This window comes from Panulirus ornatus, chromosome 58, assembly GCF_036320965.1.
Source record: "Panulirus ornatus isolate Po-2019 chromosome 58, ASM3632096v1, whole genome shotgun sequence".
NCBI lineage: Eukaryota > Metazoa > Arthropoda > Malacostraca > Decapoda > Palinuridae > Panulirus > Panulirus ornatus.
This window is the reverse complement of record NC_092281.1, coordinates 4,344,576-4,369,557: the sequence shown is the minus strand read 5'-3', so window position 1 is coordinate 4,369,557 and position 24,982 is coordinate 4,344,576. Positions and strand designations below refer to the sequence as shown.

General features: G+C 39.7%; 1 protein-coding gene across 2 annotated transcripts in view; it reads left to right on the top strand.

Annotated features, from left to right (window-relative positions):
• LOC139766860 (tRNA (guanine(37)-N(1))-methyltransferase) overlaps positions 1–24,512 on the top strand; it is a 132,933-nt gene extending 108,421 nt beyond the window's left edge. The window contains exons 1-3 of one of the 2 annotated variants that reach the window (XM_071695845.1): positions 10,148–10,298; positions 15,905–16,002; positions 22,779–24,512. In XM_071695845.1, coding sequence (XP_071551946.1) covers positions 15,995–16,002; positions 22,779–24,381 — 1,611 coding nt within the window. In that variant the 5' untranslated portion in view covers positions 10,148–10,298; positions 15,905–15,994 and the 3' untranslated portion in view covers positions 24,382–24,512. Of the gene's footprint in view, positions 1–10,147; positions 10,299–15,904; positions 16,003–22,778 lie in introns of those variants that run through there. The other variant, XM_071695846.1, reaches the window with a different exon arrangement.
• The last annotated feature ends 470 nt before the right edge of the window (positions 24,513–24,982 follow it).

The following is a 24,982-nucleotide window of genomic DNA, read 5'->3' as shown; positions in this document are numbered from 1 at the left end:
TGTTGGCTACTTTTCATAGTGCAGCGCTCTAAGAATTGCTTCTGTAATTGAAGCTGGTATGTGTTTGCATCTCTGAGAAAGAGTGAGAATTTGTGCAAGCAAGTGTAGATCATAACATTAGATGAGAAAATAGGCAATGAGGATGTTATCTCAAATTTGGCAGGAATCTTGTGCATTTATGTCTGATGGCGGAATCCAGTTTGTTCAGTGGTGGTGAGGGAATAAGTAATGTGAGGGAAACTGGCATCCCTCTGATTGTACCACAAATAGCTACTGTCAATTCCAGTTGTCCCTGTTAATGGAGAAAGAACGTATAAGTAAAAGCCAACAACTAAACAAGGAACCTTGGTCAACAGCAGGATATTTATTGCCCAGAAGTGAACAGGGACAATTATTACATGGTTTCATCTACATTCTAGAGGATGGCCTTCATAATTGTGATGACTTAGGTGAAAAAATTTAGCTAGTAAGAGTAATGTGGGATTAAGAATGAAATGGTCTCAGCATTTCTGTGGTCAGATTAGTATTACACGCATTCTTAGCTCATACTGTAGCATTCCTGACTACCATGCAAAAGGTCCTGTGTTTGAATCCTGTCTGTTGGAGGGTATCATGTGTTCTTTGAAAGTGTGTTCATATGAACCAATTCAGGAACAGACAGGAGGGTAAGAGGCGTGCAAGAAATAGAGTGAAATGGAACAATGTGGTATATGGGGTCGATGTGCCATTAATGGGCTGAACCAGGGCATGTGAAGCATCTGGTTAAACCATGGAAAGGTCTGTGGGGCCTGGATGTAGATAGAGAGCTGTTGTTTCAGTGCATTACACATGACAGTTAGAGACTGAGTGTGAATGAATGTGGCATTTTTTTTTTTCCTGGTGCAACCTTGCTGAAACAGGGTAGGTGGGGCAGCAACAGAAATGGATGAAGGCTAGCAAGTATGAATATGTACATGTGTATATATGTATATGTCTGTGTATGTATATGTATGCATATGTTGATATGTATATGTATGTATATGTGCATGTATGGGCATCTATGTATATATTTGTATCTATTTATTTATTATACTTAATTGCCGTCTCCTGTGCTAGCAAGGTAGCACAAAGAAACAGATGAAAGAATGGCCCAACCCACCCACATACACATATATATATACATAAACACCCACACACGCACATATACATACCTATACATTTCAATGTATACATGCATATACATACACAGATATTTAAATATATACACATGTACACATCCACACTTGCTTCCTTCATCCATTCCCGTTGCCACCCCGCCACACATTTATATGTATATGTCTGTGTATGTATATATATATGTATATGTTGAAATGTATTGGTATGTATAAGTGCGTGTGTGGACGTGTATGTATATACATGTGTATGTGAGTGGGTTGGGCCATTCTTTCGTCTGTTTCCTTGCACTACCTTGCTAACACGGGAGACAGCGACAAAGTATAATAAATGAATATATCCCTGGGGATAGGGGAGAAAGAATACTTCCCACGCATTCCTCACGCGTCGTAGAAGGCGACTAAAGGGAATGGAAGCAGAGGCTAGAAACCCTCCCCTCCTTGTATTTTAACTTTTTAAAAGGGGTAACAGAAGAAGGAGTCATGCGGGGAGTACTCATCCTCCTCGAAGGCTCAGACTGGGGTCTCTAAATGTGTGTGGATGTAACCAAGATGTGAAAAAAGGAGAGATAGGTAGTACGCTTGAGGAAAGGAACATGGATGTTTTGGCTCTGAGTGAAACGAAGTTGAATGGTAAAGGGGAAGAGTGGTTTGGGAATGTCTTGGGAGTAAAGTCAGGGGTTAGTGAAAGGACAAGAGCAAGGGAAGGAGTATCACTACTCCTGAAACAGGAGTGGTGGGAGTATGTGATAGAGTGTAAGAAAGTAAACTCTAGATTGATATGGGTAAAACTGAAAATGGATGGAGAAAGATGGGTGATTATTGGTGCATATGCACCTGGTCATGAGAAGAAAGATCATGAGAGGCAAGTGTTTTGGGAGCAGATGAGTGAGTGTGTTAGTAGTTTTGATGCACGAGACTGATTTATAGTGATGGGTGATTTGAATGCAAAGGTGAGTAATGTGGCAGTTGAGGGAATGATTGGTGTACATGGGGTGTTAGTGTTGTAAATGGAAATGGTGATGAGCTTGTAGATTTGTGTGCTGAACAAGGACTGGTGATTGGGAATACCTGGTTTAAAAAGCGAGATATACATAAGTATACATATATAAGTAGAAGAGTTTGTTATTGGATTACGCGTTAATTGACAGGCGTGCGAAAGAGAGACTTTTGGATGTTACTGTGCTGAGGTGCAACTTGAGGGATGTCTGATCATTATCTTGTGGAGGAGAAGGTGGAAATTTGTAGAGGTTTTCAGAAAAGAAGAGAGAATGTTGGGGTGAAGAGAGTGGTGAAAGTAAGTGAGCTTGAGAAGGAGACCTGTGAGGAAGTACCTGGAGAGACTGAGTACAGAATGGAAAAAGGTGAGAACAAAGGACGTAAGGGGAGTGGGGGAGGAATGGGATGTATTTAGGGAAGCAGTGATGGCTTACGCAAAAGATGTTTGTGGCATGAGAAGCGTGGGAGGTGGGCACTTTAGAAAGGGTAGTGAGTGGTGGGATGAAGAAGTAAGATTATTAGTGAAAGAGAAGAGAGAGGCATTTGGATGATTTTTGCAGGGAAATAATGCAAATGAGTGGGAGATGTATAAAAGAAAGAGTCAGGAGGTCAAGAGAAAGGTGCAAGAGGTGAAAAAGAGGGCAAAGGAGAGTTGGGATGAGAGAGTATCATTAAATTTTAGGGAGAATAAAAAGATGTTTTGGAAGGAGGTAAATAAAGTGCATAAGACAGGGAACAAATGGGAACTTCAGTGAAGGGGGCTAATGGGGAGGTGATAACTAGTAGTGGTGATGTGAGAAGGAGATGGAGTGAGTATTTTGAAGGTTTGTTGAATGTGTTTGATGATAGAGTGGCAGATACAGGGTGTTTTGGTTGAGGTGGTGTGTAAAGTGAGAGGGTTAGGGAGAATGATATGGTAAACAGAGAAGAGGTTGTAAAAGCTTTGCAGTAGATGATAGCCAGCAAGGCAGTGGGTTTGGATGGTACTGTAGTGGAATTTATTAAAAAAGGAGGTGACTGTATTGTTGACTGGTTGGTAAGGTTATTTAATGTATGTATGACTCATGGTGAAGTGCCTGAGGATTGGTGGAATGCTTGCATAGTGCCATTGTACAAAGGTAAAGGGGATAAAAGTGAGTGCTCAAATTACAGAGGTATAAGTTTGTTGAGTATTCCTGGTAAATTATATGGGAGGGTATTGACTGAGAGGTTGAAGGCATGTATAGAGCATCAGATTGGGGATGAGTAGTGTGGTTTCAGAAGTGGTAGAGGATGTGTGGATCAGGTGTTTGCTTTGAAGAATGTATGTGACAAATACTTAGAAAAGCAAATGGCTTTGTATGTAGCATTTATGGATCTGGAGAAGGCATATGATAGAATTGATAGAGATGCTCTGTGGAAGGTATTAAGAATATATGGTGTGGGAGGCAAGTTGTTAGAAGCAGTGAAAAGTTTTTATTGAGGATGTAAGGCTTGTGTATGTGTAGGAAGAGAGGAAAGTGATTGGTTCTCAGTGAATGTAGGTTTGCGACGGGTGTGTGATGTCTCCATGGTTGTTTAATTTGTTTATGGATGGGGTTGTTAGGGAGGTGAATGCAAGAGTTTTGGAAAGAGGGGCTAGTATGCAGTCTGTTGTGGATGAGAGAGCTTGGGGAGTGAATCAGTTGTTGTTCAGTGATGATACAGCGCTGGTGGATGATTCATGTGAGAAACTGCAGAAGCTGGTGACTGAGTTTGGTAAAGTGTGTGAAAGAAGAAAGTTGAGAGTAATTGTGAATAAGAGTAAGGTTATTAGGTACAGTAGGCTTGAGGGTCAAGTCAATTGTGAGGTAAGTTTGAATGGAGAAAAACTGGAGGAAGTAAAGTGTTTTAGATACCTGGGAGTGGATCTGGCAGTGGATGGAACCATGGAAGCGGAAGTGAATCATAGGGTGGGGGAGGGGGCGAAAATCCTGGGAGCCTTGAAGAATGTGTGGAAGTCGAGAACATTATCCCGGAAAGCAAAAAAGGGTATGTTTGAAGGAATAGTGGTTCCAACAATGTTGTATGGTTGCGAGGCATGGGCTATGGATAGAGTTGTGCACAGGAGGGTGGATGTGCTGGAAATGTGATGTTTGAGGACAATGTGTGGTGTGAGGTGGTTTGATCGAGTAAGTAATGTAAGGGTAAGAGAGATGTGTGGAAATAAAAAGAGTGTGGTTGAGAGAGCAGAAGAGGGTGTTTTGAAGTGGTTTGGGCACATGGAGAGAATGAGTGAGGAAAGATTGACCAAGAGGATATATGTGTCGGAAGTGGAGGGAACGAGGAGAAGTGGGAGACCAAATTGGAGGTGGAAAGATGGAGTGAAAAAGATTTTGAGTGATCGGGGCCTGAACATGCAGGAGGGTGAAAGGCGGGCAAGGAATAGAGTGAATTGGATCGATGTGGTATACCAGGGTTGACATGCTGTCAGTGGATTGAATCAGGGCATGTGAAGCGTCTGGGGTAAAAATGAAAATTGGTGGGGGGCCTGGATGTGGAAAGGGAGCTGTGGTTTCGGGCATTATTGCATGACAGCTAGAGACTGAGTGTGAACGATTGGGGCCTTTGTTGTCTTTTCCTAGCGCTACCTCACACACATGAGGGGGGGAGGGGGATATATATATATATATATATATATGTATATGTCTGTGTATGTATATGTATGCATATGTTGATATGTATATGTATGTATATGTGCATGTATGGGCATCTATGTATATATTTGTATCTATTTATTTATTATACTTAATTGCCGTCTCCTGTGCTAGCAAGGTAGCACAAAGAAACAGATGAAAGAATGGCCCAACCCACCCACATACACATATATATATACATAAACACCCACACACGCACATATACATACCTATACATTTCAATGTATACATGCATATACATACACAGATATTTAAATATATACACATGTACACATCCACACTTGCTTCCTTCATCCATTCCCGTTGCCACCCCGCCACACATTTATATGTATATGTCTGTGTATGTATATGTATGCATATGTTGATATGTATATGTATGTATATGTGCATGTATGGGCATCTATGTATATATTTGTATCTATTTATTTATTATACTTAATTGCCGTCTCCTGTGCTAGCAAGGTAGCACAAAGAAACAGATGAAAGAATGGCCCAACCCACCCACATACACATATATATATACATAAACACCCACACACGCACATATACATACCTATACATTTCAATGTATACATGCATATACATACACAGATATTTAAATATATACACATGTACACATCCACACTTGCTTCCTTCATCCATTCCCGTTGCCACCCCGCCACACATTTATATGTATATGTCTGTGTATGTATATGTATGCATATGTTGATATGTATATGTATGTATATGTGCATGTATGGGCATCTATGTATATATTTGTATCTATTTATTTATTATACTTAATTGCCGTCTCCTGTGCTAGCAAGGTAGCACAAAGAAACAGATGAAAGAATGGCCCAACCCACCCACATACACATATATATATACATAAACACCCACACACGCACATATACATACCTATACATTTCAATGTATACATGCATATACATACACAGATATTTAAATATATACACATGTACACATCCACACTTGCTTCCTTCATCCATTCCCGTTGCCACCCCGCCACACATTTATATGTATATGTCTGTGTATGTATATATATATGTATATGTTGAAATGTATTGGTATGTATAAGTGCGTGTGTGGACGTGTATGTATATACATGTGTATGTGGGTAGGTTAGGCCATTCTTTTGTCTGTTTCCTTGCGCTACCTCGCTAACGCGGGAGACAGCGACAAAGCAAAAAAAAAAAAAAACCGAGAGGGGAGGATTTCCAGCCCCCCGCTCCCTTCCCTTTTAGTCACCTTCTACGACACGCAGGGAATACGTGGGAAGTATTCTTTCTCCCCTATCCCCAGGGATAAAAATATAATATATATATATATATGTATATGTTGAAATGTATTGGTATGTATAAGTGCGTGTGTGGACGTATGTATATACATGTGTATGTGGGTAGGTTAGGCCATTCTTTTGTCTGTTTCCTTGCACTACCTTGCTAACACGGGAGACAGCGACAAAGCAAAAAAAAAAAAAAATTATATATATATATATAATTATATATATATATATATCTATATATATATATATAGATATATATATATATATCTATATATATATATATAATATATATATATATATTATATATATATATATTATATATATATATATTATATATATATATATATATATATATATATATATATATATATTATATATATATATATATATATATATATGGGAGGGTATTGACTGAGAGGTTGAAGGCATGTATAGAGCATCAGATTGGGGATGAGTAGTGTGGTTTCAGAAGTGGTAGAGGATGTGTGGATCAGGTGTTTGCTTTGAAGAATGTATGTGACAAATACTTAGAAAAGCAAATGGCTTTGTATGTAGCATTTATGGATCTGGAGAAGGCATATGATAGAATTGATAGAGATGCTCTGTGGAAGGTATTAAGAATATATGGTGTGGGAGGCAAGTTGTTAGAAGCAGTGAAAAGTTTTTATTGAGGATGTAAGGCTTGTGTATGTGTAGGAAGAGAGGAAAGTGATTGGTTCTCAGTGAATGTAGGTTTGCGACGGGTGTGTGATGTCTCCATGGTTGTTTAATTTGTTTATGGATGGGGTTGTTAGGGAGGTGAATGCAAGAGTTTTGGAAAGAGGGGCTAGTATGCAGTCTGTTGTGGATGAGAGAGCTTGGGGAGTGAATCAGTTGTTGTTCAGTGATGATACAGCGCTGGTGGATGATTCATGTGAGAAACTGCAGAAGCTGGTGACTGAGTTTGGTAAAGTGTGTGAAAGAAGAAAGTTGAGAGTAATTGTGAATAAGAGTAAGGTTATTAGGTACAGTAGGCTTGAGGGTCAAGTCAATTGTGAGGTAAGTTTGAATGGAGAAAAACTGGAGGAAGTAAAGTGTTTTAGATACCTGGGAGTGGATCTGGCAGTGGATGGAACCATGGAAGCGGAAGTGAATCATAGGGTGGGGGAGGGGGCGAAAATCCTGGGAGCCTTGAAGAATGTGTGGAAGTCGAGAACATTATCCCGGAAAGCAAAAAAGGGTATGTTTGAAGGAATAGTGGTTCCAACAATGTTGTATGGTTGCGAGGCATGGGCTATGGATAGAGTTGTGCACAGGAGGGTGGATGTGCTGGAAATGAGATGTTTGAGGACAATGTGTGGTGTGAGGTGGTTTGATCGAGTAAGTAATGTAAGGGTAAGAGAGATGTGTGGAAATAAAAAGAGCGTGGTTGAGAGAGCAGAAGAGGGTGTTTTGAAATGGTTTGGGCACATGGAGAGAATGAGTGAGGAAAGATTGACCAAGAGGATATATGTGTCGGAAGTGGAGGGAACGAGGAGAAGTGGGAGACCAAATTGGAGGTGGAAAGATGGAGTGAAAAAGATTTTGAGTGATCGGGGCCTGAACATGCAGGAGGGTGAAAGGCGGGCAAGGAATAGAGTGAATTGGATCGATGTGGTATACCAGGGTTGACATGCTGTCAGTGGATTGAATCAGGGCATGTGAAGCGTCTGGGGTAAACCATGGAAAGTTGTGTGGGGCCTGGATGTGGAAAGGGAGCTGTGGTTTCGGGCATTATTGCATGACAGCTAGAGACTGAGTGTGAACGATTGGGGCCTTTGTTGTCTTTTCCTAGCGCTACCTCACACACATGAGGGGGGGAGGGGGATATATATATATATATATAATATATATATATATATATATATATATATATATATATATATATATATATATATATATATATATATATATATGGGAGGGTATTGATTGAGAGGGTGAAGGCATGTACAGAGCATCAGATTGGGGAAGAGCAGTGTGCTTTCAGAAGTGGTAGAGGATGTGTGGATCAGGTGTTTGCTTTGAAGAATGTATGTGAGAAATACTTAGAAAAGCAAATGGATTTGCATATAGCATTTATGGATCTGGAGAAGGCATATGATAGAGTTGATAGAGATGCTCTGTGGAAGGTATTAATAATATATGGTGTGGGAGGCAAGTTGTTAGAAGCAGTGAAAAGTTTTTATCGAGGATGTAAGGCATGTGTACGTGTAGGAAGAGAGGAAAGTGATTGGTTCTCAGTGAATGTAGGTTTGCGGCAGGGGTGTGTGATGTCTCCATGGTTGTTTAATTTGTTTATGGATGGGGTTGTTAGGGAGGTGAATGCAAGAGTTTTGGAAAGAGGGGCAAGTATGAAGTCTGTTGGGGATGAGAGAGCTTGGGAAGTGAGTCAGTTGTTGTTCGCTGATGATACAGCGCTGGTGGCTGATTCATGTGAGAAACTGCAGAAGCTGGTGACTGAGTTTGGTAAAGTGTGTGAAAGAAGAAAGTTAAGAGTAAATGTGAATAAGAGCAAGGTTATTAGGTACAGTAGGGTTGAGGGTCAAGTCAATTGGGAGGTGAGTTTGAATGGAGAAAAACTGGAGGAAGTGAAGTGTTTTAGATATCTGGGAGTGGATCTGGCAGCGGATGGAAACATGGAAGCGGAAGTGGATCATAGGGTGGGGGAGGGGGCGAAAATTCTGGGAGCCTTGAAGAATGTGTGGAAGTTGAGAACATTATCTCGGAAAGCAAAAATGGGTATGTTTGAAGGAATAGTGGTTCCAACAATGTTGTATGGTTGCGAGGCGTGGACTATGGATAGAGTTGTGCGCAGGAGGATGGATGTGCTGGAAATGAGATGTTTGAGGACAATGTGTGGTGTGAGGTGGTTTTATCGAGTAAGTAACGTAAGGGTAAGAGAGATGTGTGGAAATAAAAAGAGCGTGGTTGAGAGAGCAGAAGAGGATGTTTTGAAATGGTTTGGTCACATGGAGAGAATGAGTGAGGAAAGATTGACCAAGAGGATATATGTGTCGGAGGTGGAGGGAACGAGGAGAAGAGGGAGACCAAATTGGAGGTGGAAAGATGGAGTGAAAAAGATTTTGTGTGATCGGGGCCTGAACATGCAGGAGGGTGAAAGGAGGGCAAGGAATAGAGTGAATTGGAGCGATGTGGTATACCGGGGTTGACGTGCTGTCAGTGGATTGAATCAAGGCATGTGAAGCGTCTGGGGTAAACCATGGAAAGCTCTGTAGGTATGTATATTTGCGTGTGTGGACGTATGTATATACATGTGTATGGGGGTGGGTTGGGCCATTTCTTTCGTCTGTTTCCTTGCGCTACCTCGCAAACGCGGGAGACAGCGACAAAGCAAAAAAAAAAAAAAAAAAATTATATATATATATATATATATATATATATATATATATATATATATATATATATATGTATACGTTGAGATGTATAGGTATGTATATTTGCGTGTGTGGACGTGTATGTATATACATGTGTATGTGGGTAGGTTAGGCCATTCTTTTGTCTGTTTCCTTGCGCTACCTCGCTAACGCGGGAGACAGCGACAAAGCAAAATGAAAATATAATCTTACTTTCTTTCATGCTATTCGCCATTTCCCGCGTTAGAGAGGTAGCGTTAAGAACAGAGGACTGGACCTTTGAGGGAATATCCTCACCTGGCCCTCTTCTCTGTTCCTTCTTTTGGAGAAAAAAAAAAAAAACCGAGAGGGGAGGATTTCCAGCCCCCCGCTCCCTTCCCTTTTAGTCACCTTCTACGACACGCAGGGAATACGTGGGAAGTATTCTTTCTCCCCTATCCCCAGGGATAAAAATATAATATATATATATATATATATATATATATATATATATATATATATATATATATATATATATATATATATATATATATATATATATATATATCGTACGCTAAAGCTGAACTTTATTTTTGTATAGTCTAATTTAGATAATGTAAAAGAAATTGTATTAGGATAGCACAGAAAATTTAATATAAAAGTCATTTTTCTAGTGTCTGTGTTCACTGACCAATGTGTGCGCTAGTATGTGTTTGTCACCCAGGTACCGGAGGCTCGGCTTATAATATGTTGTTGTGACAATGGTGTCTGTATCCGATGGTGACAGTGGTGCTCCTACAGAGGAAAAACTCCTTTTGAGGTAAGGTCTGCAATTATAAGGCTGAGATCAAATTCCTAACTGTTTACTGTGATTAACACATGAGACCTCAAGAAAGATAAAGGGTTACATAGTTGGTAAATGGAAGTGTTATTAAGTTGCCATGAATTAGAAGTTTATGAGATTTAATGTGTGGCATAGCATTTAGTGTGGGCTTTGTCAGAAATTGTTGGTGGAGTAGTTTAGGCAGACTGAAGAACCAGATCGAATACAGAGTACTTAAAGATGTTTCATGTTCAGAGTTATAATAACAGAAATCTACTACGAATTTTGAAGACATGCATATTAAAGGACTCCGTATACTGAATATCGTTGAACTAAGAGTAGCAGAATGTGGTATGGAGTATTACACTGTTTCCTTTAGTAATAGATAACGATAGTGGAGAGGACTGTGATAATGATGGTAAGAAAACGGGAAATGTCTCTAAATATCAACAGAACCAATGAAAACTTCACCTGACTTCTCCCCAAAAACAGAATTTACTGTATACATTATGTTGTTTAAAACATTGTGAATATGATGTTTTGCATTTAGTTTTGGGGAAGTTTGGTTACTGTGTTTAGTGTTGACTAAAAGTTTACTTTTTCAGAAATGATAATATTGTCTTTGGTATATTTTGGTTATATTACTGAATATCTTGCCTTTCTGTGACATTAGGTGAGGTTTTCATTGTTTCTGGTGAGTTATGGTCGTGTTCCACTGACTTTTATTTACCTGGTTGTCATTGGTTCTGTTGATTTATGAGTGTTCCACCAACTTTTACCCCACATTTTACTTGGTCATTGAGGCACTTTTGTTTTTTAGAAAAAATAATGGCCCAAATCATGATCCCCTTGTCTAAATGATTTATCTTAAGTTTAGGTTTTCAGTTGATATGTGTTTCATCCAAATCTTTTGAGTATATTGGTGGTGCCCGTAAATTAGAACTTTACATTTTACCTTTTCTCAAAATTGACTTAGAAATTTTGATGATTGCAACAATTTTTGGACCTCCATAGTGTATCAGGTAGCATTCCTAACCACGATGCATTCGTGGGCTGCTCAGAGTCGAATCACATACATTCAAATCCTGGTTGTGGCAGTTGGTCCTCAGTCAACCTAACTGTTCCACCACCCTTAAGGGTAGGTCGATAAAATGAGGACCTGGCAGCAGAATTTATTAAGAAAGGGGGTGACTGTGTTATTGAATGGTTGGTAAAGATATTCACTGTATGTATGGATCATGGCGAAGTGTCTGAGGATTGGCAGAATGCATGTATAGTGCCATTGTACAAAGATAAAGGGGATAAAGGTAAGTTCAAACTACAGAGGCATAGGTTTACTAAGTATTCCTGGGAAATTATATGGGAGGGTATTGATTGAGAGGGTGAAAGCATGTACAGAGCATCAGACTGGGGAAGAGCAGTGTGGTTTCAGAAGTGGTAGAGGATGTATGGATCAGGTGTTTGCTTTGAAGAATGTGTGTGAGAAGTACTTGGAAAAACAAATAGATTTGTATGTGGCATTTATGGTGTGGGAGGTAAGTTGCTAGAAGCAGTGAAAAGTTTTTACCAAGGATGTAAGACGTGTATGAGTAGGAAGAGGAGAGTGATTGGTTCCCAGTGAATGTCGGTCTGCAGCAGGGGTATGTGATGTCCCCATGGTTATTTGATTTGTTTATGGATGGGGTGGTTAGGGAGGTAAATGAAGACTTTTTGAGGAAGGGGTGAGTATGTAGTATATTGGGGATGAGAGGGCATTGGAAGTGAGTCAGTCGTTGTTCACTGATGATACAGCTCTAGTGGCTGAGTTGAGTGAGAAACTGCAAAAGTTGGTGACTCAGTTTGGAAAAGTGCATGAAAGGAGAAAGTTGAGAGTAAATGTGAACAAAAGCAAGGTTATTAGGTTTAGTTGGGTTGAAGGACAGGTGAATTGGAATGTAAGTTTGAATAGAGAAAAATTGGAGGAAGTGGTGTTTTAGATATCTGGGAATGGACTTAGGAGTGAATGGAACCATGGAAGTGGAAGAGATTCACAGGGTGGGGGACGGGGTGAAGGTTCTGGGAGCATTGAAGAATGTGTAGAAGTCAAGAACATCATCTCGGAAAGCAAAAATGAGTGTTTGAAGGAATAGTGGTTCCAACAATGTTATATGGTTGCAAGGCATGGGCTATAGATAGGGTTGTGCGGAGGAGGGTGGATGTGTTGGAAATGAAATGTTTAAGGACAATATGTGGTGTGAGGTGATTTGATTGAATAAATAATGAAAAGGTGAGAGAGATGTGTGGAAATAAAAAGAGTTTGGTAGAGAGAGCAGAAGAGGGTGTGTTGAAATGGTTTGTTCACATGGAGAGAATGAGAGGAAAGATTGACACAGAGGATATATGTGTCAGAGGTGGAGGGAACGAGGAAAAGCGGGAGACCAAATTGGAGGTGGGAGGATGGAGTGAAAAAGAATTTGAGCGATTAAGGCCTGAACATACAGGAGGGTGAAAGGCGTGAAAGGAATAGAGTGAATTGGAATGATGTGGTATACCGGGGTCGATGTACTGTCAGTGGATTGAACCAGGGCATGTGAAGGGTCTAGGGTAAACCATGGAAAGTTTTGTTAGGCCTGGATGTGGAAATGGAACTGTGCTTTTGGTGCATTACACAAGACAACTAGAGACAGTATGAACGAATGTGGCCTTTGTTGTCTTTTCCTAGCGCTACCTGATGGGGGTGGGTGCTATTTCATGTGTGGCAGGGTGGTGATGTGAATGGATGAGGGCAGCAAGTATGAATTTGTATGTGTGTATATATGCATATATCTGTATATATATGTGTATGTATATGTTGAAATGTATAAGTATGTATATGTGTGTGTGTGGGCATTTATGTATCTACATGTGTATGTAGTTGGGTTGGGCTATAATTTTCTCTGTTTCCTTGCACTAATAAAAAACATGAAAAAGGGAAACAGAAGGAGTCAAGTAGGGAGTGCTCATCCTCCTCGAAGGCTTAGATTGGGGTGTCTGAATGTGTGGATGTAATCAAGATGAGAAGAAAGGAGCGATAGGTAGTATGTTTGAGGAGAGAGACCTTGATGTTCTCGCTCTGAGTGAAAGAAAGCTCAAGGGTATAGGGGAAGAGTAGTTTGGGAAAGTCTTGGGAGTAAAGTCAGGAGTTGGTGAGAGGACAAGAGCTAAAGAAGGAGTAGCACTACTCGTGAAGCACAAGTTGTGGGAGCATGTGATAGTGTAAGAAAGTAAATTCTAGATTGATGTGGGTAAAACTGAAAGTGGATGGAGAGAGATGGGTGATTATTGGTGCTTATGCACCTGGTCATGAGAGGCATGTGTATAGGGAGCAGCTGAGTGAGTGTGTCAGCAGCTTTGATGCACAAGTCCAGATTTTAGTGATGGGTGATTTAAATGGAAAGGTAATTAATGTGGCAGTTGAGGGTATAATTGGTGTACATTGGGTGTTCAATGTTGTGAATGGAAATGGTGAAGAGCTTGTGGATTTGTGTGCTGAAAAAAGACTGGTGAATGGAAATACCTGGTTTGAAAAGAGGTATACATAAGTATTCGTATATGAGTTGGAGAGATGGTCAGAGGGCATTATTGGATTATGTGTTAATTGATAGGCATGTAAAAGAGAGACTTGTGGATGTCAATGTACTGAGAGGGGCAGGTGGAGAGATGTCTGATCACTGTCTTATGGAGTCAGAGGTGAAGATTTGTAGAGGTTTTCAAAAAAAGAAGAGAGAATGTTGAGGAGAAGAGAGTGGTGAGGGTAAGTGAGCTCAGAAAGGATACGTGTAAGGAGGTACCAGGAGAGATTGAGTGTAGAATGGCAAAAGGTGGGGCACATGATGTGAGGGAAGTGGATGAGGAATGGGATGTATTTAGGGATGCAGTTATGGCTTGTGCAAAAGATGCATGCGTCATTGGAAAGGTGGGAGGTGGGTAGATTAAAAAGGGTAGTGAGTGGTGGGGTGAAGAAGTAAAGGTGTTAGTGAAAGAGAAAAGAGAGGCCTTTGTACAATACTTGCAAGGAAGGAGTGCAAATGACTGGGAGATGTACAAAAAGAAAAAAAAAAAGTGGCAGGAGGTCGAGAGAAAGGTGCAAGGGTTGAAAAAGAGGGCAAATGAGAGCTGGAGTGAGAGAGTATCATTAAACTTTAGGGAGAATAAATAGATGTTTTGGAAGGATGTAAATGACATGCATAAGACAGGAGAACAAATAGGAACATTGGTGAAGGGGGTAAGTGGGGAAGTAATAGCAGGTAGTGATGAAGTGAGAAGGAGATGGGATGAGTATTTTGAAGGTTTGTTGAATGTGTTTGATGATAGAGTAGCAGAAATAGGGTGTTTTGGTTGGGATGGTGTGCGAAGTGTGAGGATCAGGAAGAATGGTTTGGTTAAGAGAGAAGAGGTAGTGAAAGCATTGTGGAAGATGAAATCTGGCATGGCGGCAGGTTTGGATGGTATGGCAGTAGAATGTATTAAGAAAGGGGGTTACTGTGTTGTTGATTGGTTAAGGATATTTGGTGTATGTATGGGTCATGGTGAAGTGCCTGAGGATTGGTGGAATGTATGTATAGTGCCATTGTACAAATGCAAAAGGGATAAAGGTGAGTGTTCCAATTACAGAGGCATAAGTTTGCTGAGTATTCCTTGAAAATTACATGGAATGTTATTGATTGAGAGGGTAAAGGCATGTACAGAGCATCAGATTGGGGATGAGCATTGTGGTTTCAGAAGTGGTAGAGGATGTGTTAATCAGGTGTTTATTTTGAAGAATGTGTGATGAAATACTTAGAAAAGCAGACGGCTTTGTATGTTTCTCTCATTCATAAAATTACTTATACAGTCATTGAAATTCCTCCAGAAAAGCTTAATTTCATCCTTACCTTGTACAGTCTCCATATTCACAGGTGCATATACACATACCCATGCATATTTCACAATCCCAATCTTTCCTTTCACCCATACTATTCTTGATCTATTCCATCCATGCTTTTTAACACTCTCCTATACTCTTGGTGATTGCAGAATTGCTTGTACCATTAGCTAGACCACAATACTTGGCAAATTAATGTATCACATGGTTACGTAATATGGCCATTGGCATTTCAAGGGTAGGCTGTTGTGATGTCTTTCTTTTCTCTCCACTGTTAAACTTTGGAACTCTTTTAAATTCTTTTGTTTCATAATAGCTGTGAACTGACCATCTCAAGAATGCAGGTTTTCTATTTACTCAAAATAACAGCTATGAACTGACCATCTCTGAAGTGCAGGTTTTCTACTTACTCAAAATAACAGCATGATCTGACCATTTCTAAAAAGCAGGTTTTCCACTTCCTCAAAAACTCTTAGATTTTTCTTAAGCTTCTCCCTGTACATCATTATTGATTTAGCTCTTATTCTAATGCTTCACTAAAACCCAGGGCTTGATTAAAACTTCCTTTGGTGGTGGGAAGAGGATGCAAGTAGGCATTATATATTATCACTTCCCCATGAAATTCCTGTTGTTTGTAATTTTATTAATTTTGACAATAATAATTGATATTTAAAGCAAGACCATGCAATAATACTAAATATGGTATTCTTTTATATTTCAGATCAAGGAATCAGACTGGCTCAAAACAGTTGATGTAATGTGTCAAAACAGAAGAGGTCTGGATCTCCTTGATGAAGAAAGTTGAAGTAACATGTTTGGGTAGGTTCTTATGTACTCACTCTTAAATATATATGCAGTTTTTGACTTGAAAATCACTCTGATGAATGAATTCAGAATGACATTTTTTTTTTTATATATTTCTAGGCATATTCAGAGGAGGTAAGACATGGTTAGTAAACTTGATCCAAGATGATGTCTGTTGTCCTCTCCACTGGTACATTTGTGAAGAGAGACTGCACATCCAGGGAAGCCATGATGCCATGTGGTTCTTTATTTCTAAGGATGTCAATAAACTCCTCCGTCAGTTGTGGGGGAATAAGTTGTAAGGATGATGAGATTAATTGGTTTAGCTTCTTGACTAACCTGTGGGTAGGTGAAGAGATCTGGGAGATGATTGGCCTTAGAGGATTTCCTAGATTGTGCGTTTTGACGTTTCTGTAGAAATATCCTGGTTTGAAGTCACTCTTTAGATCAAATTTGATGTCATCCTTCACAGCACTTGTAGCTGTAATTAATGAGTTTAAGGCACTTTTTGAGAGTATCTGTGGGGTTTCTTGAAATCTGTTGAAATTTAGTAGGATCTTGCAGTATGGTCTTACATTTCTCTAGTAATCATAATATAAGTATTTGACATGTCTGCACATCTGACAACAATCCTCTCGTTATTACGTAAGTGTTTTGCTGCTTCCCATAAACTTGGTGTGAGTAGTCTTTTCAAAGGACGATGCCTACTTTTGGTACTCTCTGCCTGTAACTGTTCCTGCAAGTTGGGGTTGACTGTAATTTTTCCATCTCTGTGCAGTTTACACAAGTCATCCTAGAGGATAGAAAGGTCTGCCTTCTTGTTAGCCTGCTCATAATGAGGGAGATTATAGTGAATAATACCAAAATCATCCCTAGTTGCAGTGATCAGAGGAGACTACAGATATTACAAGCAATTCACATAAGAGAGAATGCACTTGTTAACAACATCCAGACAAACATGACCACTGCCATACAGGTCTTTGATGGCATGCCAAAAGGACATAGACTTAATGTCATTTTAGGACAGGTGGAGCACATCACTGACCCACCACAACCTAACGAGTCTGCCAATTCAGGACATGAGGAACGTGTCACTGACCCACACATTCCTAAGCTACAAAGATCTCAGAGAATCAGATGAGCCTGACCTGACCTCAACTCCACACCCAAACAATAACGGTTTTGCTTGGCCCAACTTAATGTATTTAGTGATGAACTGTCTACATTCCTACCTTGTTTAATGTTGTTGTGTTTCCTCAACTATTCCTGATGATGCCTCTGTGAAGGTGAAAGTTTGATTGAAATAAAAAGGTTAATTTTGGACAACTGTTGTTTGAGCACCCACCTAATGGTAGAATGATATTGAGAAAATTTGAGAATATAAGAAGATTAATAACCAAAGATGCTGTCATATTCAATTCTATGTGCATCAGAGAAGTAAGTCAGTTGTTCACCAATGATACAGCTCTGGTGGCTGATTCAAGTGAAACTGCAGTTGGTGACTGAGTTTGGGGAACTGTGTGAAAGGAGAAAATTTAGAATAAATGTGAATAAGAGCAAGGTTATTAGGTTCAGTATGGCTGAGGGACTTGTAAATTAGGATGTAAGTTTGAATGGAGAAGAATTGGAGGAAGTGTTTTAGATATCTGGGAGTGGACTTAGCAGTGAATGGAACCATGGAAGCACAAGTGAGTCACGGGGTGTGGGAGGAGCGCGAAGGTTCTGGGAGCGATGAAGAATGTGTGGAAGGAGAGAACATTATCTTGGAGAGTAAAAATGGGTATGTTTGAAGGAATAGTAGTTCCAACAATTTTATATAGTTGCAAGGCATGGGCTATAGACAGGGTTGTACACAGGAGGATGGATGTGCTGGAAATGAAAAGTTTGAGGACAATATGTGGTGTGAGGTGGTTTGATAGAGTATGTGAAAGGGTAAAGAGATGTGTGGAAATCAAAAGTGGTTGAGAGAGCAGAAGAGTGTTGAAATGGTTTGGACATATAGAGAGAATGAGTGAGGAAAGATTGACAAAGAGGATATATTTGTCAGAGGTGGAGGGACCATGGAGAAGCAGGAGACCAAATTGGAGGTGGAAGGATGGAATGAAAAAGATTTTGAGTGATTGGGGCTGAAACATACAGGATGGTGAGAGGCATGCAAGGAATTGAATGAATTGGAATGATGTGGTATACTGGGTTGATGTGCTGTCAATGGACTGAACCAGGGCATGTGAAACATGTGGGGTAAACCATGGAAAGGTCTGTTGGGCCTGGATGTGGATAGGGGTCTGTGGTTTTGGTGCATTACACATGACAGCTAGAGACTGAGTGTGAACGAATGTGGCCATTTTTGTCTGTTTTCCTGATGCTACCTCGCTGAAACGGGGTAGCATTGCTGTTTCCTTTGGGGCAGGGTGGCATCTGGAATTTGTTGCCATGTCCAGTCTCAGGTATCTAATACACTTCACTTCCTCCAATATTTCTCCATTCAAACTCACACCCCGACTTACATGCTCAACTCTGCTAAACCTAATAACCTTGCTTTTATTCACTTTTATTCACAACCAAACTTTCTCCTTTCACACACACTCTCAAAAGCAGTAACCAACTTGAACAGTTTCTCACTTAAATCACATACTAGTGCAGTATCATCAGTAAACAATAACTGACACTTCCCAGGCCCTCTTGCCCCACAGACTGCCTACTTGCCCCTCTCTCGAAGTCTCATATTTACCTCTTTCACATCCCATCCATAAATCGATTGAACAACCATGGTGACATCACACACCCCTGCCTTAGACCAACCTTCACTTGGAACTATTCACTCTCCTGTCTTCCTTCTCAAACACATGCATTACACCCTTTATGAAAACTTATTACTGCTTCTCTAACAGCTTTCCTCACACATGCTATATTCCTAAGACCTTCTAAAAGGAATTTCAATCAACCCAATCATATACGTTCTCGATCCATAAATGCCACATACAGATCCCTCTGTTTCTCTAAGTACTTTTCACACACATTCTTCAAAACGAACACCTGATTCACACATCTTTTAACACTTCTGACACCACACTGCTCCTTCCCATTCTCATGCTCTGTACATGCCTTCATCCTTTCCATCAACACCCATACAACATACCAGGTAGATACAATGGCACTGTACATGCATTCTGCCAATCCTCAGGCACCTCACTGTGATCCATATATACATTGAATATCATTACCAACTAATCAACAACACAATCACCCCTTTATTAATATAATAAATTCAGCTGCTGTACCATCCACTCCAGCTACCTTGCCACATTTCATCTCATGCAAGGCTTTCACCTCCTTTTTTATTACACCAAATCTCTCATTGATTCCCACTTTGCGTAACACTCCTACCTAAACACCCTATGTCTGTCACTCTTGTCATTTAGCACATTTAGCAGTCCATCCACATACTCTATCTCCTCCTCGCTTTATCACTACCTGTTATAACTTCCCCTTTTGCTCTTTTCACCAATGTTCATATTTGTTCTCTTGCTTTTTGCACATTATTTGCACCTTCCAAAACATATTCTCCCTAAAGTTTACAGATACTCACACACCTCAACTCTCATTTTCCCTCTTTTTCAACCCCTTCACTTTCTTCTTGACATTCTGCTGCTATTTCCTGTTTATTCCCCAATCATTTGCAATCATTCTCTGTAAGTACCACCCAGATGCCTCCCTCCACTCTTTCATCAGCAACTTTACTTCTTCATCCCCCCACTAACTACCCTTTTTCATATGCTTTCCTCCACCCTTTTGCATGCCACATGTATCTGTTGCACATGCCAGCACAGCTTTACTAAATACTGCCCATTCTTCACCCATTACCCTTACTTCATTTACTCCAACCTTTTGCCATTCTATACTCAGTCTCTCCTAGTTTTTGTTGTCACACCTCTTTTCTAAGCTCACATACTCTTGCCACCCTCTTCTCACTGACACAGTTTCCTCTTTGCCAAAAACCTAAATAAATCTTCACTCTTGTTTCCACAAGATAGTGATCAGGCATCCCACATGCTGCCCCACTCAGCACATTTATGTCCAAAAGTCTCTTTTACATGCCTGTCCATTAGTATGTAGTACAGTAATGCCAACTGACCATCTCTCTTACTCTTATAGATTTACTTGTGTATGTCCCCTTTTAGAGAATGTAAGAAATATTAAGAGAAACAGAGGGGTTATGACATTTATGGATCTGGAGAAAGCATATGATAGGGTTAATCGAGATAACTTTTGGAAGGTCTTACAACTATATGGTGTGGGAGGAAAGCTGCTAGGAGCAGGCCCACAGGAATTATAAGGACACATCACTTTATTGCACCTGAAATAGTTTTGGTATCCACCAGTCAATTTGACACCCTTTGGCAAGCAGTGGCATTCACAAGGCATGCTGACATACTGCATGAACTTGCCTCAGTAGAAGTTCAGCTGTAGTAGGAGACAGGAATGTTTTGTTGTGCTCCCCACTTCTGCCCTAGATTTTCATCAATTTTCTCTTTTCATATCTCTACCACCAACTGTGGTTGGAAATACTTACCTTACAAGTGACAAAATAGCTTCTAGAGTTGCACTTTACAAAGGAAATAAGCTCTTTAAGGAAATTTCTGATATTACCAGTGTGAACTTGAGATCAGTATAATGATGGTTGAAGAAATATAATAATAGCGGAGACAGTGCTACACCAACCCACGTGAAATGCCCTGAGAAGCCCAGAAAACTCTCTCTGCATGCTGTGAAAGTTTTTAAATGTCAAGATGTCAAATGGATGCAGATCCATGCTTGAGTACAAAGAATTAAAAGATAAAACCTGGAATGCTCAGTGATGTGTCAGTAAGTTAGTGCTACACCACTTACACAAGGGCCTTAATTACTGGGGATGCAGGCTGCATCCCAAACCACTCGTAACAAGTAAGCACCAGAAGAAAAGAGTTGATATTTGCTAGAAATATGGAGTGTGGGATATGATTAAATTCTGAAGTGTCTTTTGGAGTGATGAGTCCACCTTTTCTGTGACCGGTGACAGTTGACCAGGCTGTGATCCATTTGACCCAAGTACATTGCAAACTCTGTAAAGTTCCGTTTCTTTTATGGTATGGGATTGTTTCAGGTATTATGGTGTTGGGACCTTGTTGTTTTGCCAAAGAATGAAGCAATGAACAGATATAGTTACCCCAAGCCACTGTGTAACATCTTCCAGATACGTTCAAATAGTGTAAAGCCAGTGTCCCTGCAGGATGGTGCTCCCTGCTACACTTCCAGACTAGTCACAGATCAGCTTAAGGTCTCTGCTGTGGAGTCTTTTAGTGCATGGCCCTGGAATGCACCTGATTTGACTCATGTAGAAAACTTCTTGGCATTTATGAAATTAAATTACATAATGGATACTTCACCACTACCCAAGCTGGAGACACCTTCAGAACCTTGATAATGCATTCCTGTTCATTTCAAGGAATGTATAAAGAGGAAAGGGAAACCAATTTATGAGTACTAGATGGTAGTCAATACAGTTTTCATAGTTTTATTTCATGTTAAACATATTGTTGATAGTTGTGCCGCAGCCCCTTCGTGCGTACTTCATTGGCGGGCACTGTATATTTAGCATGAATGAGGTAGCTTTGACTAGGATATTCAGTTGCCTGTGTTGTCTCAGCTTTAGATAAAAAGAAACCTTGTCCAAGCCTTTCCTTACCTAAAGTTCCATCCTTAAGTAGAATTAAAAAGCTTACACCTGCTTCATACCTCAACAGACACCCTTGCTTCATACCTCAACAGACACACTGCTGACACAACATATGCACGAAGAAATGATCCAACAAGTACTAAACAGTTGCTCCCCCAAGGCAGTCTTAAACAACACCCCATCAGACATACAACCATCTGAATTCACACTTTTCTGATATATATGACAATAGTTTTGTCTGCACTCTGGACACCAATTTTTCTACAAAATACTGATTCAGCATATCACAAGAAGCCTCGTCTGCAAAATGCGATTTCCACACTGAAGACATTGAACATTTAAACCAAAGCTGTCCAACGCTAAACCTCATACAACCATATAGGCAACATTTTCACCCTCCTTACCCTATATGGTCCTGCCAGGTGGGCCTGGCTGGCTTGCTGATTGGTGCGGGGTTCTGTGGGCAGAAAGGTAAAGATATGTATGGTTGTTACCAGACTCCACCTGCATATAGTTATCTGACGAGTGGAAGACTATGTTGGGTTGTTTGTAAATGAAAAGGAACACACATTGTTGTTTGAGGAGCTTTTATGGTGTTTCCAGTCCTTGCCTGCTATAGTTTTGCTACATGTGAAAAAATTACCTTCATAGGTTGAATTCTTATGGAAAAAAGTTATAGTCTTGAGGAGGAATATCTTACTACAAAGGAGTCCATCATTTCTCTGCTTCCAGCTGAAGTGCAGCCTTAAAGCTGCATAACATCATATTTTGTAACTGTCCCAGTTTTGTTTCACTTTAGAGCTATTGCCATCAAATCTTTTATTTGATAATTGTCATATTTAGGAACTGTCCCAGTTTTGTTTCACTAAACAGCTATTGCCAGTAAGTCTTTTATTTGATAATTGTATTTATTGTACTTTTTAGTAGGGCCATTGAAGATGCAAAATATATGAAACATTTTTCTTGAAAGCTGGCTGGGGCTTTACAGGGCATATACAGTATTGATGTTTGATTTAAAAAGAATATTTTACATTTCAGAATGGACAGAATTAATGTTAAATTGCTGTTATTTCAGGAGTATCCAGCAGATGTACTATACCTTGACAAGATCATGCAAATGTAGGTGGTGTTGTGGCCTAAGAACATCATTAGAAATCACGCCTGTTAGAGTATGGTCTTACTTGATGTATAGACCAAATAATCTTTTTCGTTTGCATACTCACTTGTACAGTGCACAAACTGCAGGGGATAATCATCATTGGAGACAGTGGTTAAAATTTACTGCTTTGCATTTTCAAAGGCAAAAAATGGATACAACTACCCTTTTACCCCCTGCCAGTGTAAAAGGCATGACTGAACTTAATCGGGAAGCATTTCAAAAGAAAATAACTGTTCCCCATATAATAGTGAAAAGTAATAAAGTTAGTAAGGTACTTAAATGTTTCAAAAAGTATTTGCTGAAGTTTGAAAAAGTAAAACCTGTAAAGAGTGATAAAGATGATCCAGACAGGAGGGTATTTCTCCTTAATCCACTGTTAATAAAAAAATTTGAAGATGTAAAGGAGGACTTTTTGAAAATTTGTAATGAAGAGGATGCCACCTACATCCACAAGGAGATCACTCTGAATTATGAAAACTGGAAAGCTGAAGATATTTTTCGGGCCGTACTCCCAGAAAATCAAGAAGGGGCTCAGAGCTACTCACTAATTGGACATATCCTTCACTTAAACCTTCGTGATCATATGCTTCCTTATAAAAACTTAATTGGACAAGTATTTTTAGATAAAATCCCAGGCATTTCTCTAGTAGTAAATAAGACAAATAATATTGACTCCACATACAGAAATTTCCAGATGGAAGTTTTAGCTGGCACTGGAGATACTCTTGTGACTGTAAAAGAAAATCACTGTCTGTATACACTAGATTTTGCCAAAGTTTACTGGAATCCAAGGTTATCAACTGAGCATGAACGCATACTGAAGAAGCTTAAATGTGGAGATGTCTTATATGATGTCATGGCTGGTGTAGGACCGTTTGCCATTCCAGCAGGAAGACAAAAGTGCTCTGTTCTTGCTAATGATCTTAATCCTCATTCGTATGATGCTTTGCTGAAGAACTGCTCAATAAACAAAGTCAAGGATAAAGTTAAATGCTTTAATTTAGATGGACATGAATTCATCAGGACAGTCCTAAAAGCTGATCTTTTGGAAAAGTGGCAAGATAACTATTTCTGTGGTGATGTGCATGTCACAATGAATCTCCCTGCCATTGCTGTAGAATTCCTTTCAGCATTTGTAGGCCTTTATAAGAACACTGTAGGTCTACCTGAAAGCCTAACCTTACCAGTAATTCATGTTTACATGTTTACTAAAGAAGCAACAGAGGACATTGCTATAAGTATGATTGCAAAAAATCTAGGTTACCCAGTTCATCAGCTCGAGGAGACTTTGAATGAGGATTATAACATGTTAGAGAAAACTGTCATTGCTAATGATGAAACTGAAGCTAGAGCCACATCTAAAGGCCTCCGGCAATATGTTCAGGAAGTAGTAAATATACGACAAGTAGCCCCAAACAAAGCAATGATGCGTGTCAGTGTACAGCTTCCATTAGAAATCTTGTTGAAGAAATCAAATTTAAGTGATGAACCTCCATGCAAGAAAGTGAAGGAATTGTGATATCATTAACTAAGAAGTTTATTACAATTTGCTTATCATCTAAGCATTGTATTTTTCTATAACTACAAACTGATTTGTTTTATCAAAACCCATTGTTTTATTCAAAATATGGCATATAAATCTTTTTCTCATATGTTAGTCTGCTGTTCCTCATACCAAAATTCTGTTATATAATACCAGAATTATATGTTATCTAATTAATATTTCAAGACTACTGGTACACTTCCTGCAGTCAGAGTATTATAACAGGTGCAGTGCAAAATGGAAGTTTTTTTTTTTTTTTTTTGCTTTGTCGCTGTCTCCCGCGTTTGCCAGGTAGTGCAAGGAAACAGACGAAAGAAATGGCCCAACCCACCCCCATACACATGTATATACATACACGTCCACACGCAAATATACATACCTATGCATCTCAATGTACACATATATTTACACACACAGACATACATATATACACATGTACATAATTCATAGTCTGCCTTTATTTATTCCCATTGCCACCCCACCACACATGGAATAACATCCCCCTCCCCCCTCTTGTGTGCGAGGTAGCACTAGGAAAAGACAACAAAGGCCCCATTTGTTCACACTCAGTCTCTAG